Source organism: Lepeophtheirus salmonis, chromosome 5 (assembly GCF_016086655.4).
Source record: "Lepeophtheirus salmonis chromosome 5, UVic_Lsal_1.4, whole genome shotgun sequence".
NCBI lineage: Eukaryota > Metazoa > Arthropoda > Copepoda > Siphonostomatoida > Caligidae > Lepeophtheirus > Lepeophtheirus salmonis.
This window is the reverse complement of record NC_052135.2, coordinates 59,089,622-59,102,627: the sequence shown is the minus strand read 5'-3', so window position 1 is coordinate 59,102,627 and position 13,006 is coordinate 59,089,622. Positions and strand designations below refer to the sequence as shown.

General features: G+C 30.3%; 2 protein-coding genes across 2 annotated transcripts in view; both read left to right on the top strand.

Annotated features, from left to right (window-relative positions):
* Window positions 1-252, top strand: part of LOC121117781 (SET domain-containing protein SmydA-8) — a 48,001-nt gene extending 47,749 nt beyond the window's left edge. The window contains exon 8 of the mRNA XM_040712274.2: window positions 54-252. Within this exon, the coding sequence (XP_040568208.1) occupies window positions 54-153 (100 nt within the window). The 3' untranslated portion in view covers window positions 154-252. The remainder of the gene's footprint in view (window positions 1-53) is intronic.
* Window positions 253-8,654: 8,402 nt separating this feature from the next.
* Window positions 8,655-12,303, top strand: LOC121118318 (uncharacterized). The gene is made up of 4 exons (XM_040712896.2): window positions 8,655-9,023; window positions 10,447-10,541; window positions 10,604-10,752; window positions 11,841-12,303. The coding sequence occupies exons 1-4, from the start codon at window positions 8,733-8,735 to the stop codon at window positions 12,194-12,196; spliced, it is 891 nt and encodes a 296-aa protein (XP_040568830.1). The 5' UTR covers window positions 8,655-8,732; the 3' UTR covers window positions 12,197-12,303.
* The last annotated feature ends 703 nt before the right edge of the window (window positions 12,304-13,006 follow it).

Genomic DNA, 13,006 nt, shown 5'->3' with positions numbered 1-13,006 from the left:
CATAACTTTATTCGATAGACATTATTAACGGTATATTTTTAATCTTTTTGCAGTAGTGATATGCGAAAAAGTGCAAGGATCGTCGAGAAGAATGTAAAAGAGGCCTTGAATACCCTGGAACAGATGAGGATTGATTTCGAGAATAGTTTATAGATTTACAAATATATTCATCATTATTTAAAAATATTCATAATACATAGATATATTGTTCGCATTTAGCAAATTAGAAAAATAAAAGAACATGCTCAAATATTTTATAGTTCCGTGTCAAAAGAGTCCATAGGAGGCCACAATGATTTTTATTTAATCTGTAAATAGAATAAAGCCATTTTATTTCAAAAAATTAAAATATAAATATAGAGTGAATTATTGTAACATTTTAATGTGAGGTAATAAAATATTGATATCAGGACTTTGCTTCGTCACGATATAATACTATGATACTTTTTTCAAAATATTTGTTTAAATTTTAGAGCATAACAAAATATTTGTAATCAAAAACCTTAAATGCAGTATTTGTTTAACGATGTCCGTAAAAATAGCAATTCCGATTGCAACATATCCTATATTCATACAATATCTATTATTATTGAACCTTGTAAAATGTGTTTCCCAAAGATTCATTGATACACTCAAAGATATGCTCGTTTACCCACCTATATAAGGATCACTCAGTCTCAATATTTGTCGGGCTATTGGCTAAGTTTGATGATTTCACACATATACAAAAATGTACAAACATTTTTGTCAGCTGTCGTTTCTCTTCTCCCCCACACGGCGTTACCCCGCTTACACAAAAATATATAGTCTATTTTGTTGTCAGCTGTCGTTTCTCTTCTCCCCCACACGGCGTTACCCCGCTAACACAAAAATATATAGTCTATTTTGTTATCAGCTGTCGATGTCTCTGCTTCTTTCCCCCATATTATTGTTTTGATCATTGATTGGTATACTAAGAATTAGCTATTTTCGAGGGCTCTAGAATGTTTCACTCCAGGAATTTTCACCCTGGGATCTTTCGCTCTTGCATATATTATGGCAAAATATATCTTCTCAAATACAATTTAAGGTTTAAAATGAGTCTCCCTCCACTTGAAGTCATTTTGAATGCATTATTACATTCATTAGCGAAAAATGTGGGCATTTAATTTAATTTTAATATATTTAAAATTTGTCTATCATGAATGTTGCATCTTTTTTAATGAGTTCGAACCGACTTTTTTTATTAACGTTGTACTGTGGATGAGAGAAAAGAGGGGAAAACAATATAAAAAAATTAATTAAACATTATACCATAAAGTCTTATCTAATCTACAAGAAGTTATCTGATGCTAAGGCACTCGGGAAGGGCCTCTAACAGACAGGAAGACGACATATTCTTTATTCCTCTTTTTTCTCAGCTAAAGTACACCAGTAAAAGGAAAAGTTCGAATTAATCATAGTAAGAAACAACATTCATTTAATTTGAATGCTTTAAATCCAAATTATATTAAAATACACACTTTTCAAGTTATTCCTAGTAAAAAAAATTTTACTAAGGTTTTCAAGTGAAGAAAAAATCCTTTTTGGGCAAGAAAATAAAATAACCTCAAGTATAAATTTGTGCCCTAGTATATATATATATATAATAGGGCAAAAAGTTATCGGGGAGAATTTCCCAATTACCGTTTTTAAGATGTGAAGACTTTTAAATAATTATCCAAAAATAACTCCATAATTGTCTAACTACCTTATCCTCATTTTTATACAGAAATAAATATACTTATTAGGAGAATATAATATACATTGGGAATGTTGACAAAACTATCAAGAAAAAAGAGGCAAATTATCTTTAGGAGTCTATAATTATCTTCTACTCGTTTTCCAATGACAAAAGAGGCACACAAGTAATAAAGAAATCAAGGGTCCATGTTATATAAGTAATTAGCCAGATAGATTATACCTAACAAATGGAATTGTGATTGAGATAAGTTATTTCAGCGTTATATACATCAAGGAAACTGAATGACTCTTATAAATGAAATATTTTTCTTAGAGTATGAGACGAAACAGAGTTGACTTAAGAACAAAATAACTTCTGAATTTCAATGAAGGAGCAGTGGATGGAGGATGAGAACTCTTTCTGTTCCTCACTTGTGCTTTCAGTGGATTATTCTCTGCTTTTATGGCACTCATTAGTTGTTATAGCAGTATACGATTGTTCCCTAGAAGATTTGGAAGAATTTATATATTTTAAGTATAGAGGCAATGATTCACGATGTCAGGAGTAACTATCACAGACTTTGATGGGAAGGTATATAATGAATGATCCTTCCATGAAAGGAGATGTGATCCACCGAGTGAGGCACATAGAGACGAGATCCCTTGAACAGTACCTGAAGAGAGGATCAAAAGGCGTGTGGCTAGGATATCCAAAGAGAAAATATGAAATCCGAAGGAAAATGGATAGATGAAGATCCAATGAATTGCAATTGAGGGGAACTTTTTTAAGGCACTTGACTAATAAAGTTAATTATATTCAATACTGTACCAAGGTAAGCGGCAATATGTAGTTTTTATTAGAGAGAGATGTTGCACAAGAATTATTAATAAATAATGAATAAAAAAATAAGGAAAAAGAAAGAGAACGCGCAAGAACTGTTTTCCATTTCTAATCTCAAAAAAGTAATTTATTTGACCAAACGCGCCCATCCTTGAATATAACATTATAGTAGATGTATGTATCTACTAAAAACGCACAACCAGCGTATTTATTTCTCAACCCGAGACAGATACAGCCCTTAGACATATTAGTAAATAAAAGTTGTTCAGAATTCTGAGTTACGTACCTAAGACTAGGTTTTATTCTGATCAGACCCGATTCCTGGGCTCTGGAGGGGAAGTTTGTTTTTTGCTAAAAAGCTGATTTTTTTCATAAAGTAAGATCGATTCCCTGTGTCTCAAAAGTTTTTTTAAAAGTATGGAGTGTAAATTCGAAAATGCACTAAAAAAAATTAAAAAAACAAAACAGGGAGAACGTTTATATATTAAATACAAATTAAAAAAAGGGAATTATGAAGAGGATTATCGAGTTTGTCTTAATATGTATAAATAAAATTATTCGAAATAAAATCTATAATACTGAAACATCTTAGTAAATATATTACAGTGTTATTTCCCGAACACAAAAATTTAGATTGTATTTATTTATCAATAGTCGATTTTTCAGCATTCTTCTCTCGTCATCCATGTTCTGTGTTAGTTGAATCCGAATGAGTTCTTGTTAAGCAGCTATGAACAATTTCCAACAATTATTTTTCAATAATTTTATAGGTGGGAATAATTGGCTAACTACCAACTGATTTTAAGTATGGTCTGTTTGCATGAAAAGGTTTGGAGATATAATAAATGTAAGGAGGTGATACCATTGAAACGGTACTATGAAAACTGCCACATGGAAAATTTTCCTTGGAAGATTACCATGGAGGAAAATTGTCGGTATTGTGTTCAAACTTCATGATGAATAATAACACATTATAAATTCGTTTAATATTATTTATAAAAAATAACTAAATAAATTTGTTTTTTCCATCCCCTAAACCTATACTTAAGGATTAAAAAAAAAAAAAAAAATAAGCAGCAATTCACAGAAATATTCAAAAATCCACAGCTGTTCATAAAAATTTAAAAAATCCACAGCTATTCACAACTTTTTTTAAATTCATACATATAAAAAAAAAAAATTTTGATAGAAAAAAATTCAAAAATGAAATTTCAAGTATAAAATTTTTTGAAATTTTTTTTCAAAAATCCACAACTATTTACAAAAAATTCAATTTTGGTCAAAAAAATTTTATATTTGAATTTTTTTTCAATTAAAAATTTCACAGTTATGTATTTTTTTTTGAAAAAAATCCCAAAACTAAGCCCTTCCCAAAATATAAAGCTCCGAATGACCTTTCATTATATTATTATCATGGCTGGGATATATAGAAGAAAATTAATCTATTGCGTGGGTGATGTGCATGATTGCAAAAAGGATTTATTAAGCGTATTTTCCAATTAAGATATGCCAATATGACGTTACGTACGTACAGCATATTAAAAAGTCCATTACACTTAATGACAAGTTTTTATATCTATTTATTACATTATACATATTATTGATTGTACTGATACCTACGTCTATCAAATTGAGAGATTCAATACCTTCTATGGGAATCTTATTGTATCAATTGGTCAATGATTTATTCTATAGATATATATGTAATTCAATCAAACAATAGATAACTATAATGACATATTGTTTGATATTGAGTTGAAGGCTTAATTCATTGAGCAACTCATTCTAGGAATACATGAATTATGATAATTTTCTATTCATTTCATAGTACATCCCACATTACAAATAATAGGATATTCATTATATGATTCTCCTTCAAAGAATTATATGAATTTTTGCAAGGATTCTAGTTTTTCTTGTTAATTTATTTTCATTGTAGAAGTAGGGAATAATGATGATGTCACGGATCGTGAGTCCGAAGCAGTTTGCGAACCGCTAAACGGAGAAAAGTGCCTTACATGGGAATCGTTTTTCAAAAAACGTAAATGAACCAGTTCATGAGTAGTGAATATTGGATGCTTATAAATCACCATGTTAAAAAAATATATGATATCCTGTAAAATATATTACCTTTGAGAGTTTTAAAAATTAGATTGACCGTTTGAAATACGAAGAAAAAAGGGGCTTTGGATTTTATAATATAGGTTTTACTAATTGTGGGAACTGGACGCTACAGATATGAGTAAACCAGGTAAATCACCATCTACCTAGTAACGGTCGTTGTTTTTGCAGTTCTAAGAAGAGGCCCAGGCATGCTTTTTTTTATGTATACCCCCCTCTTTTTTAATGTTATTTTTCATTTATTTTCTACAAAAAAAATTAATTTTCTGTAAATATTTATATTTTTGAAATTTTTCAACAAGAAATTAAATATTTGAAATTTATTTTCAAAAAGTTTAATTATTTAAATATTTTTTTTTTAATTGAATATTATTTTGTTTGTTCAATTTAATTTTCTATGAATGGCATTGGATTTTTTTTCCAAAAAAAATTATTATTAGAAATTTAGTTTTTCAAAAAAATTATTATTAGAAATTTAATTTTTCAAAAAATTATTATTAGAAATTTAATTTTCAAAAAAATTATTATTAGAAATTTAATTTTTCAAAAAAATTATTATTAGAAATTTAATTTTTCAAAAAATGTAATTTTCTATAAATTACCATGGATTTTGAAATTTTTCCAAAACATATACTTTTGTCTGAACAGCTATGGATTTTTAGAAATTATTTTCCATGAAATTTAATTTCTTAAATTCTTTTCGAAAAAATTCTTTTTTTGTGAATGGCTATGGATTTTTGGATTTTTTTTCCCAAAAAATTTGATATTTAAAATTATTTTCGAAAAAATATAATTTTTTCTGAATTGCTGTGGATTTTTGAAATTTTTCTCACAAAAATTAATTTGTGTGAATATTTTGGGATTTTTGAAACTGTTTGTCAAAACCTCTGTACTTTTGATCTTTTTTTCCACAAAAATTTAATATTTTAAATTTTTTTCAAAAATCTAATTTTTTCTGTATTGCTGGGGATTTTTGAAATTTTTTCCAAAAAATTTAATATTTGAACAATTTTCCATAAAAAATTAGCTTTTCAAATTTCTTTTCAAAAAAATTCAAAAACAAAGCTCTGCTCAACATATATATTTATATTCCTTCAAACTCTCTTGAAGACAGTATTTCAGCATGTTAAATGAGTTGCTGTAAATATTGGAAGCTAGTTATGTGCACTGATAAACATGAGTTCCCATAGAAATAATCTCTGGACTGACACTACATACAAATATGTATATGTACAGAGAGATGTGTATAATGTAGAATGTGCATATGCCTAGTACATATATAAATATCTTAAATCTAATCTCGAAATAAACATACCCTGTAGTGTGAGACTGCTTCTCTGAGAAAATGCATTTGATATTGAATTTGCATCGAGACATCATTTTTCTGCTAAAAATAATCAAGGTGGTAATCTCTTCAATTGATTAATATTATATTATTTTTATCATGATACACCAATAATTTCGAAGCAGTATTTCGGTACTTTTCAACCAAAGACATAAGACAAAGTTTAATCAAGATAAATTTACATGCACTTACAGGAGTTCCCACAGGTTTTTTCATTAGAATGGAGCTAGGCTAAGAAATTTGATCATTTTTTTTTCAAAATTCTAAACCTCAATAATTATTTTTGGTAATATTGTTAGGGTTAGATGGCTCAAAAAGTTTTTTAAAGTTACGTCATTGGTGTGTTATTTTCTGTATGATAAAGTGATGTTGCAATTCCGGTTCATTACAAATGTAATGAATTATTGCTTAAAAATACAGGTATAGAACCCATATTTTTGTACCGGTTCCGATACCAAAATTTTGATATTTGTTGGTATATTTTCGACTAACAATGAAAAAAAAACAATTTTTTTAACATAACACTTTTCAAGCCATGACTTAGCTTGAATGGTATTTTTTTCGAATAGTAACTCAGAAACTGAGGAACAAATTGTCATGAAATCTTGACAGCTGTCATTTGAGGGTTAGTACCAACAGAAAATGAATGAATTAAAGCTCGGGACTTTCCAGTCCATGTATTATAGTATCGTTTTAAATGTGTTAGTACCCCGATAGATAAAACAGTCAATACTAATATCTACATTTAGACTGACCCGTTTTGTGCTTATATTTTTTCTCTGCACAAATACCTTTTCTGCCCAGAACCATTAAAAAAACTTACTTTAACAGAGTCTTTTATGCCATTTTAAATTGAAAAATAATTGACGGGGATCTAAGATAACAAATCAAAATTTATCCCTAGCTGAAGCTGTAGATGTTGAACAAATAGGAGGAAAGTTATCTATATTAATAAAGCAACGTCTGTTTAACGAGTGTGTGTAATAAAGCTCAGCCAGTCACATTAGAAAAGAAAAGGGGAGAACATAAAAAAATAATAACAAATGAACGTGTATAGTTAAAGCTCAGCGCGAAATATTAAAAAAAAAAAAGAAGGAAAAAAAAGGGGATTATCTTTAGAGCGCTCCCTACTATGTTTTTTAAAGATATTTCCGTTTTGTTATTGGTTGTAAGTTGAGGAATGATATGACAGGAAAAGCTTAATGTAAATGTATGTCAGAAAATGTAAATAATGACGAAGGATGGGAAATCTACGAAATTCTCGTGAGCAAACATTTATAAAAAAAGTAAAAGTACAATATAAGGCCTGCACAATGTTCTTATTAATTATTTCTTCCTCTTTTGAAATTTAAAACGTATTAACGAGCAAGGAGCACTATAGTTTATTTATAGTTTGTATCTCTGTCAGCAGGTATGTCGTAGGTCAAAGTTGTTAAAATATACTTTTCTTTTTCTTAAACTCACAAGGATTTATACCGTTTTTACATCCCTAAAAATAGCGTTCCACTAGAATAACCAGACTACCAACAGAAAGTAATATTATTATTTTGCAAACACGGGGATATAGTTTTTATTTACATCACTGTATACAGCGAGCAATTGTTGCTTAAAAACAAACTTTGAGGGCCTCTCACAACTGCACATGTGCAGGTAGGATGTTGTTATGCCGTTAGCCAAAGAGTTAGGCGTCAAATTAAAAAAAATAGCATCAATCAATGAAGTACTTATATATTCCAAAATAGTAGAATTGACAAAATGTCCTTGATGCGGTCCGTGCTGTACGAGACAATAGATAATTTGAAAATTTATTAAGCCTGAATGGTCCTTCGTCTGGAGACTCAGGAAAAACTGGAAGAGTTTGGAGCTGATTTTGACTCTGCTGCATGCCACACTGCAAAAAAGAACCGTTTACCTGAACGTCATTTTTTTTTTTTGACTTTGATGTATCCAGTGTTTGGCCTCCAAGCTCATTGGACCTAAACCCCGTGGACTTCTTTGTGTGGGATGCAGTTTAGTGGCATACAAACAGATCCTCATGTAATATAAAATCTGAGCTGATGTCCAGGATTCGGGAGGAATTCCGGAATATGCCAAGAACTGCTTCCGTTTCCTAGCTGTAGTCGAGGCTGTTTTTGAGACCAAAAGCGATTATATTGCTTAATAACTTTTTTTTATTCAGCATTCATTTGGCACTGGTTTTTATTAAAATTGTATTATTTGTTTAGGAGAAAATCAAAATTGAAAAAACAATCCGTTATTTTTAAAGCAAACTTTGTATCTCTTTTAGTCTGTTAATCGATGCCTCATAACTCAAGTAATGCAGGGTATTCCTATTAGTCTTTGATAAAACAGGGATGCTACAAATCATTAAGTTCAATAGATTGTGTATCTATGTGGAATTGATTGGCACATCCTAGACTCCAACATATCATTAATTTTGATTTGAAAGGATGCAAATGAAGGTTGAGTTTTCATCAGTCATTTTTGTTATCTTTAATTTACGAAATTCAGATGCATACATCATACTGTTTTTGAGTATAATGTATGTATGTCAAGTCACTCATGAGGGATTTGCTTGGCTACGTCTCTTTCAAAAAAAATATCTACACATACAATATGCTAAATGAAGTATGGGATACAATTTTGAGTTTTATCTCATTTTGACATTTAAAACACTCACTCATCCATTTATTCCCAATCATTCTTCATTGAAACAAATAATAAATGCAATATTATTACTTGTCACTTTTTTGGATATTCTGCTTCTCCTTCCATTCTAATGGATTACAAGCAATCCAAAGCGGGTCTGGCACATTTCCTGCAATTCGTGAACACCATACGCATCCCCTAGAGTCCATTGACTTTCCTTTTGTTCCTGGATCCAATAGGGAAGGAAGTAAGCTTCTTCTTGTGTCTATTGAATCCTATCAAGATATTACAAATGAAACTGTTCTTTACATGCCACTTGTTTGGAAGTTTGTTCGGGAAAAGTTTGGAGAGAATGAAACGAATTCGGTAAGTGCTATGATGTTATGAATATGATTAATCTATATTTAGGATCTACATAATCCATTCCATGTTGAAATAATCCGTATTATTGATGACGTAATATCCTTACCTCATCCTCTGTTCAAATCGGATAAGGGAAGTCCTTGTAATGTTTCTATGTACATAGTTTGTTGATAATAATCGATTTATTCTCTCAATGACAAATTATAGACTCTTTCTAAGACGGTAAATTCAATGCAATTTGATATAATTCCAATGTACTCTTCATATGTACCTACTCCTACATAGTATGATAATACTATCCACTTAAAGATTTATCGTGATGCGTCAACATAAAAACAATGTTGAACAAAAATTAAGAAAATGAGAAAATCCTAATCTTTTTTTTTTAATTAATGTTATAACAGTCCTTGTTTTGACTAAATACTGGAGCTCCGTCCAGTTGAGTCTCGGTCCAGTCCGGTCTAGTTCAGTCCTTCAATTCAGATCTGCAAATCAGTACAAGTAACTTATAAAGTTTGGTCATTGATGCCGTAACTTAAATTTGTCTCTTCTTTTTTTTTAATCAGATCGAATACTGATTGTCTGAAGGACCGGTCCCAAGGACTGATGGGACAGGTCCTAAGACTAGACCGAATAAATAAGTGCTGACACAACACTACATACAGGCATCGGCACTGGAAAATATTTACAAGTGCGATCCTAAATTATGTAATGGTCACGTCATCGGCGGCGACCGAATGATGATGATGATTTTTGGTGGTGAGGGGGGAGGGTTTATGGAGCATTTGTCTTTTCTGACAGAACATTTTTTTTTATAAATGTCAAATTTGCAAAATAGTTTTTTTAGAAGAGATATAAAACTTTTAAAAAAAGGAAATGGATTATTTTTTCTCGAAAATTATGACATTTAAAGTTTTTTAGACACGATATTTTTTTTATATTGTAATTGTTGGATAGATTTTTTTAATATTGTAATTGTTGGATACATTTTGTACAAGTGTGGCCCATTCCTCATATGGTTACAGCGATACTGCAAACATGCCAATATTTCAAAGAGACATTTTAGTCAATTATAGCCCTTTACATTCAAATTTGTGGGATGAGTTAATTTACCAAAGAATTTTAGCTTTAGTTTAGAACCTTTATTTGATTAAAGAGACTTATATAGGCCCCGATATGCCTTTTCAAATGAGATTTGTAAATTTATAATTTTTTTATTGCAACCATCAATTTTAGAGTCTTTAAGTACAAGTTGTGATACACGCTAAGGGTTAATAAGAATAGTTTGTTGATATATAATTAGGATAATTTTTTGCAACCGTAACCCACCCTCAATTTTTGGAAGTATCATTCCAGCTTTTTTTTTTGTTGACGGGCCACATATATGTATAAGCAATTTGTGAAGTAATCTTTATTTTTATTTAAGAGGATTTCTGTTAAGTACGCGGGATGGAGATTTTCTCCTACTAAAAAGGATGTTATGATTCGATTCAAACACTTTGATAGCGCAAACAATAGCATGTAAGTATGGAGACAAAAGTAGATTATTTTCAAATACCATAACTAATGAATATGCATTTCAGAGAAATGAATTGTGCAATCCTCATGGATTTCGTAAAAGATAATGCGTATCTCTTACAGAGCTCTAATTGTATACCTGCAACTGAGGCCAAATGTTATTCTCTTAAGACAAACTTAGCACAGATTACAATCGATATTTTTAACCCAACACGTATAAAACAAAAGCATTATTTTAGCATAATTTCTTATAAATTGCAAACGTACCCAGTGACGTTAACAGAATTTTTAATTAAGGACGGGCCCTTTTGAAAAAGTGTAGACAATTTTAATTATTTTTGTTTATAAATTGCAAATTAAACAAATCAAATTTTTAATATAGTGATAAATGATAAACGATAAAAAACTTTTTTGAAAAATTTAACAGTAAATTATTTTTTAAGAATGTGCCAGTGTTAATATTTTTAAAAACAAATTTAAAGTAATAATTCTATGAGCAATTTGACAAATATAAATGTTTTCAAAATTATCGGGGGGGGGATCTGTCCCTGAAACAAATGTAATGATATTGGTTTTTCTTTTTAGCACACTGCAAATCCGTACGGATTTGCATGCAGTAGAATCCTAGAACTTGACCGTATCAGTACTCCATATGCTCGGATTTATACTCAAAATGGCAAGACAATTTTTTTAGGAGCTGGAACAAACCTATGGAATCTGACTCGACTCACGGGACTTTAGTTAACAAAATACAGTTGTGCAATATTTCATCCACAAGGTAGTAGTGTAACAGTCTTTAGGTTGTTGTTAAAAAAATGACAATTGCTAAAAATTATTTTCACAATGCCCTCTGTGTTAGTAGATCTTTCATAACAAAAATATTATCATTTGAAGAGTTATTTTTTGCCGCAAGATGGTACTACTCTCTATTGCTTTGTCATCAAACTAATATAAGCAAACAACGCTCATGCCCAACTGCAAGGGTGTGGTCTAAGCTTTTTTAGGAGATTTTTGTGGATGTACGAAAAAATAAAAATAAAATAATGTGGAATTTTTTCATGATACTTGATGGTTGAGAACGGACTCCTTTCTTGTAGGAAAAAATGATTTGTAACTCGGCAGCATCATCACTTCTCTAGGCAACTTCCAGAGCATATCAGCGTCGAGTTCGAGGATTCTACTGTACTTGTAATTGGAAAAGATCCCAATGCACTCCTCAGGCTGTAACAATTATAGTTTATGAATTACAAGGGAACAAATCTAAAATGATGCTTTTATTTTGTATAAAACCCTATGAATAAGGACGAATGGAAAGTGAGCTCGACATCATAGACTGCTATGGAACAAGGTCCTGTATCTCAGAATATAAAACCATAAGAGGAATTCGAACGATCCACAAACTAGGCTGTTTCCGTAAAGAAGCTATGAATGTTGTAAAGCAAGAAACCCTCGATGGTTCGAATTGTTTGCATCGATCTGAAGTTCTAGAGAATGAAATCCGTCGAACGGAATGTATGAAGCCATTATGCAATGATCCTTACTACTCTGAGATTGCTGACAGTACTGCTCAACCCATTATTGAGCATTTGAATCAAGTCGTTCACAGACTTGATGCTAAATTCCAAGATTTAGAAAATCTAATAAAATCAATGAAGTGATTCAAAATTCTGTAGAAATTATTTAGTTAATACAACATGCATGATTATAATTATTGTTATTAGAAGTAAAGTATGTTATTAATGAAAGTATATCTACTATGAAGCAATTCCATGTTTTTTTTTCTCGGATAGTATTCATTATTTATTTTAATATTGAGGAGGGATATAATATAATAATATCATTTTCTCGACAGACTTCAAAAAGAATTATGTTTATTTCATTGATGGATATTTCTAATTTAATTACGTTTTTCTCACGCGGTAAAGTCGTCAGATGAGTAATAACATAATATAAAAATAGATAAATGTAAACATTCTCTAATGCATAAAATAATTTTATATTATGTATTTTCTATCAATGACCTTCATATTATTTATACCAATTATTTCATGTCCAGAGGGCTCTTCTCCTTTTTTTCTCTTCTCTTTTCTCCTTTTCTCTCTCTTTCCTTCGATTCCTAATCGGTGCAGCCTTTCAAAGGAAAGAAAATAATCACGCAACCTTGATAAATTACATACATCTTGTGTATTCATTCAAGAGGACAGCGCAGTGCCTCCTCTTTTAATTTCTACAAACTTAGGCATAAAATACATTATTGTCTACTGCTGTTTTCGCTTATTTATTAATTATAATGTTTAATTGAGCACGTTGAGAAGAAGATCAAGGCATTCATTGTATTACACCAAGTTCCAAGACTTTCTTTATGAGCCAACATACTTCTTCATGAGCCAACATATTTCATTCTTCTACCAAATGGCCCATATGAACCTTAGAGTAGTCACTCGAAAGAAGGATTGAAAATATAAAAT

Excerpts from the sequence above, each read along its gene's own strand:
- LOC121118318 (XM_040712896.2), top strand. The coding sequence starts at position 8,733 with ATGCAATATTATTACTTGTCACTTTTTTGGATATTCTGCTTCTCCTTC. Across the intron at positions 9,024-10,446 it reads GAGAGAATGAAACGAATTCG|AGGATTTCTGTTAAGTACGC; the intron begins GTAAGTGCTATG and ends TTTTTATTTAAG. Across the intron at positions 10,753-11,840 it reads CGATATTTTTAACCCAACAC|GACGAATGGAAAGTGAGCTC; the intron begins GTATAAAACAAA and ends CCTATGAATAAG.